The sequence below is a fragment of the Protobothrops mucrosquamatus genome, unplaced genomic scaffold (assembly GCF_001527695.2).
Source record: "Protobothrops mucrosquamatus isolate PMUCROS unplaced genomic scaffold, P.Mucros_1.0 scaffold_170, whole genome shotgun sequence".
Classification (NCBI taxonomy): Eukaryota; Metazoa; Chordata; class Lepidosauria; order Squamata; family Viperidae; genus Protobothrops; species Protobothrops mucrosquamatus.
In genome coordinates, this window is record NW_015386246.1 from 335,281 (window position 1) to 349,560 (window position 14,280).

Genomic DNA, 14,280 nt, shown 5'->3' on the forward strand with positions numbered 1-14,280 from the left:
GAAAACAATAACCTTTAGCTTTGATACTGCTTAACAATTTGAGGAAATTGGTGTAAGTTTAGAATGAGATAAAATTAAAAGTTTTTTCCCCAGATGTTATGGTTAAAGGAACATGTAACACTGATTGCCAATGAAAAGTTATTAGTTTAATGTGCTATTTATTATGCATAAAACACATTTGTAAACTTGAATTCCCGAAGACAGAGAAAAAAAACCAAGAATATTTATAAACACACGAGCACATGGCTTATCATCTAAAAGACTTGCAGTAAACAGTCATTCTGGCCTTCTTTATTTGTTTTATTTGTATCAATTCTTATTTCTATTTGTCCATATTCTGTTTCCATGAATTCATGAAATTCCATGAACCTCAATTTGTTATTTAAAATTGATTCAACACACACTGTTGAATCAGTGAGACTGCAGTACAAGTCTCAACTGTTTTTTTGTACAGTTTCAAGTCTTACAGAATAGAACATGAAATTCCATGGCCTTTGAAATCGGTTTCACACATGTTGTTTCCCTCACAGACTGAGCTACAGCTCAAGGGTGATTCACATTAAATTGTCTTGGATTACTTAGGAAACAAGTTTTTTTTAATGTTGTGCACTTCAAACAGAGTTGGAAGTCCATTACTCTGTGTTTACCTATCATAATTCTTTCCTGTTCATATTTTTCAGTGGGGAGCAAACCAACCAGTTGTTCTGAACTTTCTACTTCTCTAGATGGTTTGGATAAGTCCCCAGTTTTCCAGCATAAGTGCAACTCATCAGGAAGAGGTAATCCTACTATACTGATACTATTTGGAAATCATGGCCAGCAAGGGCAATGTGGAGAAAAGGCACAGTCTCATTATAGATATTTGAGGTGTGGAACTAACTGTTCTACCTTTTTGAAGAACTCCTAATAATAACTATTTATTCACTGCATCAAGCCAAACCTGCATAGTCGGACACATGCCGATGTCTCCAGACCCAAAATGGACTATTACCAAACCTTACCATTTCTGTCCGTTTTCCCCTCAATCCGATGATGCTACTACAGTGGCTACTGTAGTGTTAGAATACAGGAGCCCACAGTAGGGACAGCAAAAAATTGGAACATCAGAAATGGTTTTGGATTACAGCTAGGTAGGGACCCCCTCAAAACTAGGAAGAATTTGGATATAAAATAAGAATATTGTATCACCACTTCAGAAAGCATATTATTTCAGCTGAGGAAGAATTTTAATACTTCAAAATTGTACAGTAATAACTTGCTACAATAATGTGCCAAAGCACAAATTGTTCTAAGCTCCACACAAAGACGTCTGAGATTTCTGGTAACTAGTCAAGTTGACATAATATCTGGCCATCGTGCTTGGGTTTTCTTGGCATCAATATCTGAGAGTTATGGCCAGCAGTCTTCAAATACCCAGCAGTGCTTTTATCCATACAACAGGCCTCTTAGAACTCCTTCTTCTTCAGAGATTGTCTTCATGTAACTCCAGACGACAAATTCCTTCTGCCTGAGGGGAGTCATGTCATGACCTGAAAACTATGAGGAGTATGACCAGCAAGAAGATGCTAATAGTTTGTCTGCTACCTCCTGATGTCCTCCGGGCATGCGGTACCACAAAAACAGCATTTGTGTGATTTGTGGGTATATCTACATTGCAGATCATCCCTTCGCAGCAGGAAATGCACTCCTGTAAATTGTAATAGATAACGTTATTACACGGAAGCCTTAGTGCTTCTTGATTAAAGGAATCAATCAATAAATCTGCATCAATTTGCACATGGAAATTATAACCCTCTTTGAAGAAAAGAGATGCTCTCTTTTTAGATGCAGCGCATACTCCTTTTAAAAATACAACCTTCGACAGAAAACATCACCTTATGAAATACAATATATCTACCGTCCAGTTCTCTACAAACTATTAATAATGTATTAAATGGCTGCTGCTAGATTCCTTGGGAATCTTTTCAAAGAGTAATAAAACTTTTTAAATCTACATAACAATTCTGCTAATCAATTGGAATTAAAACGCAGGTTATAGGTAGCATATCATACTGCTGTATTATCTAACGGCACCTTTGCCTCAGAAAAGAAATGCATAGGTAAAGAGATTGCTGGCCTTGAAAGAAAGAGCGCTGCCACTATCCTTGACTATTCAAAGAAATAAAGGAGACAGAGCTACGAGGGCACTTATAACTAAAATATGCAATAAAGTATAAAATCCTCCATATACTGACACTTCAGTTTTATTGTGATCCTGGTTCTCGGATCAAGAAAAAAATATATACATACAGGAGGGTAACAGAAAATATTGGAATACTGACGATTTGGCAAATTGCTGGATGTTTGTTATTCTTGCAGAAAAATGAATAAGCAACAGTTGTCTATTTCCAAGAAAAAATCTGAAGCGGAAACAAATCTCAATGCTGCAGTCTAACCAATAGGATGCAACATACCGTAATTCAATACTATTAACACGCTGCATGCCTCCCAGTCATAATACAGAAGTCTGCCTTTGTGCCCAGAAAAAAAACAAACTGCATTTTTGAGCAGCAATGAGGAATGATCTAGTGCACACATTAGTTTTATTAGTTGAATAGAATAGAATAGAATAGAATAGAATAGAATAGAATAGAATAGAATAGAATAGAATAGAATAAACAGAGTTGGAAGGGACCTTGGAGGTCTTCCAGTCCAACCCCCTGCTCAGGCATGAAACCCTATACCAGACATGTCAAACTTGCGATGTCACATGACGTCGCGCAACGTATCGGAGCTTTTTTGCCATTGCCGGCAATGGGGTGGGCATGGCTCCGGTATGATGAAAAAGGGCCGTGGGCCAGTAGTTTGACACCCCTGCCCTATACCATTTCAGACAAATGGTTGTCCAGTCTCTTCTTAAAAACTTCCAGTGTTGGAGCATTCACAACTTCTGGAGGCAGGTTGTTCCACTGGTTAATTGTTCTAACTGTCAGGAAATTTCTCCTTAATTCTAGGTTGCTTCTCTCTTTGGTTAGTTTCCATCCGTTGCTTCTTGTCCTGCCGTCAAGTGCTTTGGAGAGTAACTTGACTCCCTCTTCTTTGTGGCAACCCCTGAGCTATTGGAACACTGTTATCATGTCCTCCCTCGTCCTTCTCTTCATTAAATTAGACGTACCCAATTCCAGCAACCGTTCCTCATATGTTTTAGCCTCCAGTCCCCTGATCATCTTTGTTGCTCTTCTCTGTACTCTTTCTAGAGTCATCTAGATCATCTTTTACATCAAGAGGATCACGAAAGTAACCATAATTATCATGTTACGAGAGACAATTTAATCAAGAATGATATTCCAAAAGTGGGCAATGAGGTCTTTGATCCACAGTTAGAGCAGTGCCCAAACACAGCATCTTCTCAATTATATAATGCATTGATACATACTGGCTAGTGCCCTCGCTCATAGGTTGCACAGATCAAAACATATTTAGGCATATGTAAATATTCTCTTAGCAAACTAATCACACAGATGCCAGAAGCAGCGCAAAGACTGAGAACCCGCATTATCAGAGCTGTACTTAAAAAAAGAATCTAAATTCTACGTAGATGAAAATCTGAATCTTGAATTATTTATAATTCAGCCAAGCACATATTCAGCGTAATAAATCCTGCTTTTACTGATTATGAAGAACTCACGATAGCCATGTTGAACATTGAAGCCTCATTTTGCGCTATGAATCTTAATAACTGTTATTCATCCCTGCCTTGCTTCTGAGACTGTATAAAGCAAAGCTCATATTTCATTATGTGTACTGCTGCAAACTTCAGGATTAGAAATGTGAAAGAAAAGGGGGAAAAAAGAGAAAAGAAAGTAAAGAGCTTCAGGGTATTAAAGTGTACATTTTTTTATGTTTGCTTTGCACTTGTATGGAATCATAAAATACACTCTGCCGTTCTGCTGCAGGTCAAAGCGTAGTGAAATTGCGGGAAATCTCTCATTCCTTCCATCTAAAGTCGAAGTTTTGTGTGACATAAAGTAATTCTACATGACAGCCTAAGCTGTTTGTCTACCAGAATGTTCCCAGAGGCTTCTTAAGTTCTTCAACAATGTTAGCCTGAATTGCAGTGGCTTGGCCCTGGGTTGGGGCTGATATTCAGTCCAGCAAGGCCCCTGAGTGGTCATTTTTCTGCTCCTTGTTCTTATCGGCTGGCTTCCATGTGGACCATCCCACCTGTCATCTCCTGTAAGGCAGCAGTCCCCAACCTTTGGGGCTTTGCAGATTGGAATTGGTGGAGGTGGTGGGGGGGAGAGGGGATGATTCCACGCATGCAGCAGTAGAGTATACTCATGTGCTCACCCACATCGGTTTTGAACGGGCCGTGGCTCAGTATCAGGCCGTGGCCTGAGGGTTGAGGACCCCTGCTTTAAGGGATTACTCCCCTATCACTAGTCTCCATGCCTTTCCTTGACTTTTTCCAGAGATCTGTGTCAATAGCTAGATGCATGTCTCCTTCCCACATTATTTCCTTTTGCCACTAAATCAGAATTTTTCTCCCTTATGGTACTATTGTGACTCCCACGCTACAGTAGTTAAGGCAATAAAGAAGAGGTGGCCCTTTTGATCCAATGTTCTTCTATAGGTCCATAGAAATGTTACATCAAGGCAGCTCAGCCTCACGGAAGCAAAATACAACAGGAGTATTTCTTAAATATATTTCAAAAGGCAAGGAAGAGAAGCTTTGCAGTACAATGCGCAGAGGGGAAAATCAAAGGCAACATGCTTCCTCTAATCTAGACAGCAACTGAAAGGGTTCCCACTGCAGTTGAAAAAGGGGGTATGCAACATGAACTCATGAATGAAGGCATACATGGACTTTTAGTAGGGAAGTTAATTCACAGACTTAACCTTCCATCATTGGGTCGCTGCTAGATTATTTAAAAAATGCAGAGCCCAGCAGTCCAGGATGAAAGAACTTCATAAGGCAATGATCAGCCACTGGAGAAGCAGGGTGTGTTAGAGACAACATTGGAGCTGCTACTAGACTGGAGCAAGGCAACAGAGGCCATCCCCTCTGAAGGGCCTAAGATGGTTGCAGTTGGAAAACAGCAGCTCTGATTCAGTATTGGAAAACACAGGTGTGGACAAACTCACCTTAGAATTAAAAGTAAAAGATGATTCGGAATTTTATGCGGTTTGGGAAAATTGGTATATTTGGATAGACAATAGAAACAAAAATTGGAAATATACATAAGGTTATTGTGCAAATTAGGTTATTGTGGGTTAGATTGAATGTACATAGTGTATATATTGTATAGAATGTAGATCCATAGTATATAAAAATGACATAGTCCGCTGAATATGTACTGTATAAAGAAAAAAGTTAATAAAAATAAATTTTTTAAAAAAAGAAAAACACAGGTGTGGGAAGCATTTGCATTGGGCTGTGAGTGGGAGAAGATTGGTGCTGTCCACTTCTGCTCTTAAAGAGCAGTAGGTGGCCTTTATTGGGCCAGGAGAGAAGTTTTGGTGTGCTGGTTAAGATGTTGATATAAAAACCAAGAAACTGTGAGTTCTAGCCCCACTTTAGGCATGAAAAGGCAGCTGGGTGACTTTGGGCCAGTCACTTTGGCTCAGCCCAATTTATCTCACATGGGGGTGTTTTTGCAGAGAAAATAGAGTAGGAAAGAGCATTAAGTGGATTTACCATTTTGAGTCAAATGTGAAAAAAAAACATGGGATAAAAATCTAAAAAAAAAAAAGTGTGGACTGTCCAGAGTTGTCATAATTGTTTCAAATCATACTATTATGAAGCAAGTTGCCTTAGGTGACAGCAATTGAGATATTTCTTTTAATGGTTTTTCAACAAAGCTCTGTGGAATGATAAATTAAGCAGATAGAACAGGAAATGGCAGATTTTTTTCCGTATTAACAGGGGTTGGATTTCATGACTGTAATTGGTTATGTGATAGTGCTAAAGCATATGACCTCATTTGAGGTCATATTATTGCATATGCTTCTGATAAAGGTAAACATTTCTGCTTCTCATCCATCTCCTAAAACAATATAGGACTCTGGTTTCTGCAAAATATAAATTCAACAAACTTTAAGCTTCCAAAATGGAAATTATATTATTTTGTACAAGGCAATGATAAAGGGAAAGGGGAGAGTAAGCTATTGGGTTTTTTCTTAAAACCAATTAAGCAAATCTTTGATTTATGATATTTCTCGGAAAGTGGATATACATTTTAGACTTATTCATAAACCATTTAAAATTATTTCAAATTATGTAAGTTCCAATTTCTTACCAGCATATGAGGTAGACTTCTTTTTACAAAATATAAAATTACCACAGCTCACAAAATTAGATTACTAACCTTATCTCACCTTTTTCTTTTCAAGAAATTGTGACTAAAATTAATCTACGCGGTTAGAGAAGGTTAATGACCCTGATAGGTCCAGGAAAATATTCTTATTTTTATTTTATTTTTCTATTTTATTGGTGGTTTATAGATTCTTATCCTCCAGTTTAAATAAAACTTATTCTGCAATATTTCCAAGGAGGGCAGGAATCCTTTTATGTTACAATTTATTTCTTTGAAAAATAGGGATGTAAGATTTTAAGTGAGGGTCTCAAGACCTTCAATTGTGTCTATCACATCAAGCTATGGAAAATTATTTCAAAAAATGGGAATCTCAGATTCTATTCATCAGAAACTTATATACAGGTCAGGAAGCCATACTATGAATATTAACAGTGTGAAACAAACTGGTTCCTGGTTGGCAAATGAGTGTGATAAGACTGCATACCCTCTCCTTATTTATTTAAACTATATGCTAAATATATATTAAGGGAAGCTGGATTGGAAAAAGATTAGCATGGTTTTAAAATTGGAGGAAGAAAAATTGATAACCTGCATTATGCTGATGACATACCTTGATAGCTGAAAATGCAAAGAATCTGCAAGGTGTAATAATAAAAGTTAAGGAGCTAAGTGGAAACAATGGGACTAAATGAAGTATAAGGAAGACGAATATAATAACAACGGGTAGAACAACCAGCTTTAGAATTGGCAATGAAGATACTGAAGTAGTGAATAGCTTCTGTCTTCTAGGATCAACCATCAAGAATAAAGAAACAAGCAATCATAAAATTTGCCACCGACAGTGCAGCCATGGAGGCCTTGGAAAAAAATAATCAAATGCTGTGATGTGTTTATACCTACAAAGATCAGAACCCTGCAAGCCCTATGACACTCTATGGAAGTGAAAATTAGGTTTTGAAGAAGCAGGATAGAAAGAGTAATTGAAGCCTCTGAACTTTGGTTTTGGAGAAGGCTCCTGAGAACACCGTGAATAGCCAAGAAAATAAACCAGTGAGTAGGTCATTGAGCAAATCATCCCAGTTCTCATTTGAAGAACAAATAACCAGGTTCAAATTATTCTACTTTGGAATATTATGGGAAGACCTATCTTTCTGGAAAAGGATCTAATGGTGGAAAAGATAGAAGGAAAGAGAAGAGAATGACTAGCAGCAATGTGGTTGGACTCAGTTACAGGGTGATGACTGTAACACTGGAAGACCTGTAGGACCAGGCTAGGGATAGATTGTCATGGAGAAACATGACAATCTTCACAACTTGTTGACACATTATCTATTTCTCTGTCTGTCTGTCTGTCTGTCTGTCTGTCTGTCTGTCTGTCTGTCTGTCTGTCTCTCTCTCTGTCTCTCTCTCTTCTGTCTGTCTGTCTGTCTGTCTGTCTGTCTGTCTGTCTATCTATCTATCTATCTATCTATCTATCTATCTATCTATCTATCTATCTATCTATCTATCTATCTATCTATCTATCTTAGAGATCGTAGTTTTTTCTTAATCTGACATCTGTGAATTCAGGGCCACCAAGCTGATAATATTAGGTTTTTAAGTAATTGCTTTTGTTCAAAATAGAGAAAATGAAGCAGCATTTTTATTTAAATACAGATTTAAAAATTAGTATAATTTCTTGGAGATTTCTGAAGTGATTTCTTAAATTATTTTGGGTTGTATTTAGCTTGTTTTATTCAACTCCCAAGATCACAAATCGATAGCATGTTTCTCCCTATTTTAAATTTACAACATCAGTTGAGGATGCCCTAATTTTACTTTCCTTTCCTTTTTGTCTTTGGTTTTAGAACCACTTGCTTATGCCATTAGAACTGTGAAATCACTAACAAGATTGCAGTAGATTCGGAGAACTTTGTGGTATTGTGAGATGGTGGAGATAACTCAGGGAACTTTCTTAGCAACAGTACTGGCAAATATCCCAAATTTTAATCCCTAAGATATAAAAAGCAGGCATTGTGAGAGGAAAGCCATGTTAGTCTACACTACAGCTACCACTACACAGGTGGTGTCAGGTAGCACCTTTTCAGACTACCAAATTTATTAAAAGGCATAAACTGCAGCTCATTTAGCAGATGCAATAGAGTGTCTAGACATCGGTAGGATTTAAAGTGAAATGAGGAAAAATGAGAGGAAGATAGACGCAGGCTATATGTGAGATACATTACTTGTACCTTATCAAATGTAACAATCTGTAATATATTAAAAACTTTCTGAGTCAGCCTGACTACTTTTGATGTATATGAATTCAGCTATGTCTTGCTCAATTCAGCTAGCATAGTTCGTTTTTCTTCCAAATTGGTTACTTTGAGATCTATAATGGAGGATCACAGAAGGCTGAAATGCTCTGACATTATTAGTTTTGAGTTCCGATATCATATTTGTGTCCATTAATTCTTCTGTGCAAAGCTTGTCCCAATTGTTTTACACTGAATCCCGAGGAACATTGCTGGCAGATCAAGGTATATCTCACATCAGAAAAAGAGCACCTCTCATCTTGTGTGTGAAGTTGTTGGGGCCAGTGATGGTGCTATTGATGTAAATGTGGTAGCAAAATAGGTATCTGGATTTATTATAAGATCTGGTTCCGATGTTGACATCATTGTTCTGTCATTTCTTATTCCTCTTGAGAATTTGCTTCAGTTTGGATGCATATGCAAGTAGGGGCCTGCCACCCAGTGCTAGAAAAGTGCCACGTCATCAAGTATCAGCTAAGGGAGGCAGGGCTTTGTGCCTTCAAGTTAGTCTTGACTCCTGGCAACTCCCTGGAGACGTTCTTGTCATTTTCTTGGTAACATTTTTTTGGAAATAGTATGCTATTGCTTTCTGTCTAGGGTTGAGAAATAGTTACTGGCCCAAAGACACATGCTTTAGCTGGGATTAGAACTCACATCTCTCACTGATGATGTTATCTAGTTGGGTAATGAAACATCTGGAAGAAAACAACCAAGCTCAGAGAGCACCAAGGACATCATGTCTCCACGTTTCTAACTTGGTACCTTAACCAAACTGGCTCTCAGTTTGGATTGTAGCTTATTAATAATGGATCAGAGTGAATTTTATTGAATAGTTTTAATTTATAATATGTATTTCTGGGCTTTTCCTTCCCCCTCGTAAGACTTTGGAAACCCCATTACATTATTATCACCGTTCTAGGTATACGTATATTTGGTTGGCCTATTTGAGGTAAAAAATGTTATGTATCTATGTACTGAAAGGAAGTCACGATGTGCTAGTACTTCGCCCTAATAGTTTACTCAATGAGTAAAATGCCTTTAGTTTAAGTTGTCATCTTTGAACCACACGAGAATCAGTATTCTAAATGAGTCAAGAAACTACGAAATGAAGCAGCTTTAATTCCATATCTGGAAAGCAATCCATTTCTCCTAGGCCCTCTTACACTAAGAGCTATTTCATAGCAGTTAAAAACTCCTGAGACTGTTCCTGGAAAGAGAGAGAGAGAGAGATAAATGCAGGAAGAAACCCCAAACTCATCTGGATCCATCATAATTCTCAGGCAGAAATTCAACCTTGTCTTTTGCCGTCTGTCAGTATTGCCAAGTATTCCATGGGGAGATTCCATCTACAGCATAGAAAGGGCTCTCTTTGTTCCAAGGGCTAACTTTATACCAAAATGTAATGCTTACTGTATGACTAGTTTCTCTGTGGTGATGGCAGCCAACAAAATGGCATTCTTCCCTGGTAGCACATTTCTTTGTGACAGAGAGGCTCCTTCCGTGACTAGTAAAGTGATGGGTTGTTAAACAGTACCGAGTGTCTAAACAATAAAAAAAAGAGACAGAGAGAAAAGGAAGCAAAAGACAACATCAGGATTCTTTTACAATTATATTTTATAAGCTCAGGCATGCTGACTTAGCCTTTTCACTAAAAATCAAAATCCTGCTAACGTCTCAACACTTGCCCTAAAATTATTGACACATAAACCAAGTTTTGCTTGATTGGAACATTTCACATATTATTTTCCTGTATTCTCTAACCTTAGAGTATACATTTCCTGACCCTTTTCCTTTTTTTTTAAACGATGACTGTCCGCACATCAACATATGGCTTTGCTTTCCACTGGCTGCAGATTTTTTTCCAAATTGTGGAAATGATATACAACCACCCACCATAGTGCTGATGGGGATTCTACCACATGATGGCCCCAAGTGATTTCTTTTCCTAATGGTTGGAAAATATGTATAATCCACCCTTCCTACATTCTCTTGGCAAAAATTCTTCCCAGCCAGAAGGAAAAGCAGCTATGATGCCGCTCCATACAGTGGGCAGATGGTGGAGGAGAAGCCAATAGTCCTAGTAACTGGGAATTCTGGGATTCAACTTCTCAAGTCTGTTGGGCTTCAGATAGGGACATTTATATTATATCCATGTCAGAATTTATGTATTAAATTTATATGCTGTCAAGGATTCCCTTTAGACAAGTTGGGAAGCACATAAATCAATCCATACATACATACATACAGTGGTGGGATTCAGCCAGTTCGTACCAGTTCGGCAGAAGCGGTAGCTAATTGCCCAGGCCCAGAACGGACTTCCGGAAGCGGCATCCACATAGAGAACCGGTTGTTCACATATTTGAATCCCACCACTGCATACATACATACCTAATACATACATTCATACATACATAAATTTATTTTTGAGGGGTCCTTGGTGGTCTCTGAGCTTGGTTGTTTTCTTGCAGACGTTTCATTACCCAAACCAGGTAATGTCATCAGTGCTAGTAAGGAATGAGGTTTGTTCTCAGTTTATGTTCTAGTTTATTGGCTTGCCCTGTGAGTGTTGGTGGAGGTGATTTTGGAGGTTCTTTGGTTGGGCTATTTAATGCTAGCTAATTTGGCAGTTCCTTTTTTTTTATATAAAATTTTTTATTATTTTGAATTAAACAACAAATACAAATGATGCATCTACAAACACCACAAAAGAAAGAAGATTTTTACTCAAAATATTTCCGAATACTCCCGGCAGTCCCCGCCTTGCCTCCACTCTTATCCACTTTCCCTCTCTTTCCTCCCCCTAACCCCACAACCTCTCCTCTTTCCTCCTACCACTCTACATCCCTTTCGCCTTCTAACCACCACGTCGAGTGCAATTTGGGGAACCTGCCGGGAATATTCTCTTATTATTACAATTCCATTATATACTTATAATTATTTACTACATCAATTTATAATTTCCCCTTAAACCCCTCCCCTCCCCGACTTCCCAGAACTAAAACAGGAATCAACACCTCATAAAGCAATCAGTTTAAAAAAAAACTTTAACTCAAATAATTAAAAAACAAAAAACAAAAATTAAACTCCATTTTAACTCAAAACCAAAATTATCCATCTTCCCCAAATCCAAACATCTAAAAAAGTAAACTCTACCATTTCTCTTATAATCATTCAAATATCTTAATCCCAGTAAATACAAATTTTAAATTCTTTAAAATAATATAATTGCTTACATATATAACATTAATCATCTATCTTATTTTTCTTATTTAAATCCTTTAAAATAATACAATTATATTTATATATATCCTTAATCATCCTAAATTCTAACAAACATTTTACTAATCCAAAAAAATTAAAAAAACATTGACTTCAAAAACATTCCTTATTCCCAACCTCCTCTTACATTTCTTCCCAATTTTTTCATTCTTTTTCACATACAAAATCAGTCAAAATCAATAAACCTTCAACCTTTTACACCTTAATCCAGACAAATGCAAATTTTAAATTCATTAAAGTAATATAATTGCATACGTATATGACATTAATCATTTAATATCTTATTTTTAAATCCTTTAAAATAATATAATTATATTTATATATATCCTTAATCATCTTAAATTCCAACAAATATTTTACTAATCCAAAAAATTTAAAAACATAAGCTTCAAAAGCACTCCTTTTTCCCAACTCTCCATCTTACATTTCTTCCCAATTTTTCATTCTTTTTCACATCATTGATACAAAATCAATCAAAGTCAATAAACCTTCATCCTTTTACGCCTTGTGCCTTTTATATTTTATAACATGTCCGAAGTTTTTGCAAGTAGTAAGCCTGTAAGCTTTTTTCAAAAACCCAAGCAGCAACATCTTCAGCAGGTTTTCTCCAATACAGGACCCATAGATTAATTCCATATAAGCGCTTTTTCCCCAAAACTTCACCAGGGAAATACACCAAAACCATAACCAAATCTATTACCACTTCCTTTCCCAGCTTCTCAAACTTATCAATTTCCAAATCTCCACAATTTTGCTCATTTTGAAGTATTTCCATAACATCTTCTTCAGCCTCTGCTATAAACCTCTGGAGAATAAATGCCACCATTTCTTCCAATTTCTTCATCCAGATATCTTTAATTTCCTCATTATATTGCTTGACTGCTTGCATCAAGGCATCTTGTGCATCATTTATAATCAAAGAAAAAGGCATTTTCAATAAATCCCAAACAATAACCAAAAAGAAAAAAAAAATACTTCTCACATTTTGCTAATTTGGCAGTTCCTTGATTGGGGTATTGTTTATTTGATTGCTGCTCTGATGTTAATCTTGGAGTTAATCTATGCTCATCTGGATGCTGATTGCTGGTGGGGAAGTGTTTTGGTCTTCACCCACCAACACTGACAGGGCAAGCCACTGGAACATAAACTGAGAGCAAACCCCACTTCTTACTAATGCTGATGATGTTAAATAGTTTGGGTAATGAAACATCCGCAAACAATCAATCAATCAATCAATCAATCAATAAATAAATAAATAAATAAATAAGAGCACCAAGGACCTTTCATCAAGCAAAGAAACAAACAAAAAAACAAACAAGAACACCAAGGCCCTCTCATTTCAATCCTGAGCTACAAATATTCTCCTTTATTGGTAAATTAATTTCTGTTTAATGTTTACTTGCTCTGGATTATATGTGAAAGGATGCAAACTTTTCCTGTGCAACTGAACAAAACAAGAGGAGAAAGGAAACAGTAGTAATAATAATAATAATAATGATGATGATGATGATGATGATGATAATAATAACAACGTTGGAAGGAAGCTTGGAGGTCATCTAGTCCAACCACCTGCCCAGGTAGGAAACCCTATACCATTTCAGACAAATGGCTGTCCAATCTCTTCTTAAAGACTTCCAGTGTTGGAGCATTCACAGCTTCTGGAGGCAGGTTGTTCCACTGATTAATTGTTCTGTCAGGAAGTTTCTCCTTAGTTCTAGGTTGCGTCTCTCTTTGGTTAGTTTCCATCCGTTGCTTCTTGTCCTGCCTTCAGGTGCTTTGGAGAATAGCTTGACTCCCTCTTCTTTGTGGCAACCCCTGAAATATTGGAACACTGCTATCATGTTCCCCCCCCTCATCCTTCTCTTCATTAAATTAGATGTACCCAATTCCAGCAATCGTTCCTTGTAAGTTTTAGCCTCCAGTCCCCCTGATCATCTTTGTTGCTCTTCTCTGTACTCTTTCTAGAGTCCCAACATCTTTTTTACATTGTGGTGACCAAAACTGGATGCAGTATTCCAAGTGTGGCCTTACTAAGGCATTATAAAGTGGTATTAACACTTCACGTGATCTTGATTCTATCCCTCTCTTAATGCAGCCTAGCACTGTGTTGGCTTTTTGGGCAGCTGCAGCACACTGCTGTCTCTTATTTAAGTGATTGTTCACTCGGACTCCGAGATCCCTCTCACAGTTACTACTATTGAGCAAGGTACCACCTAGTTCTTTTGGACCTCTCAGCGGCTTTTGATACCGTGGACCACAGTATCATGCTGCGGCGTTTGGGTGGGTTGGGAGTGGGAGGCACTGTTATGCGGTGGTTCTCCTCCTTCCTCACCGACCGTACGCAGTCTGTATTGGCAGGGGGACAGAGGTCGACCCCAAGGCCCCTAACTTGTGGGGTGCCACAGGGGTCG

The 14,280-nt window shown here is 37.6% G+C and overlaps 1 protein-coding gene across 1 annotated transcript in view; it reads right to left on the bottom strand.

Annotated features, from left to right (window-relative positions):
- Window positions 1–1,201: 1,201 nt before the first annotated feature.
- The window catches only part of LYPD6B (LY6/PLAUR domain containing 6B), a 16,090-nt gene continuing 3,011 nt past the window's right edge, over window positions 1,202–14,280 (bottom strand). The window contains exons 3-4 of the mRNA XM_029285323.1: window positions 10,001–10,131; window positions 1,202–1,687 (exon numbers count right to left, since the gene is read on the bottom strand). Of these exons, the coding sequence (XP_029141156.1) occupies window positions 1,523–1,687; window positions 10,001–10,131 (296 nt within the window). The 3' untranslated portion in view covers window positions 1,202–1,522. The remainder of the gene's footprint in view (window positions 1,688–10,000; window positions 10,132–14,280) is intronic.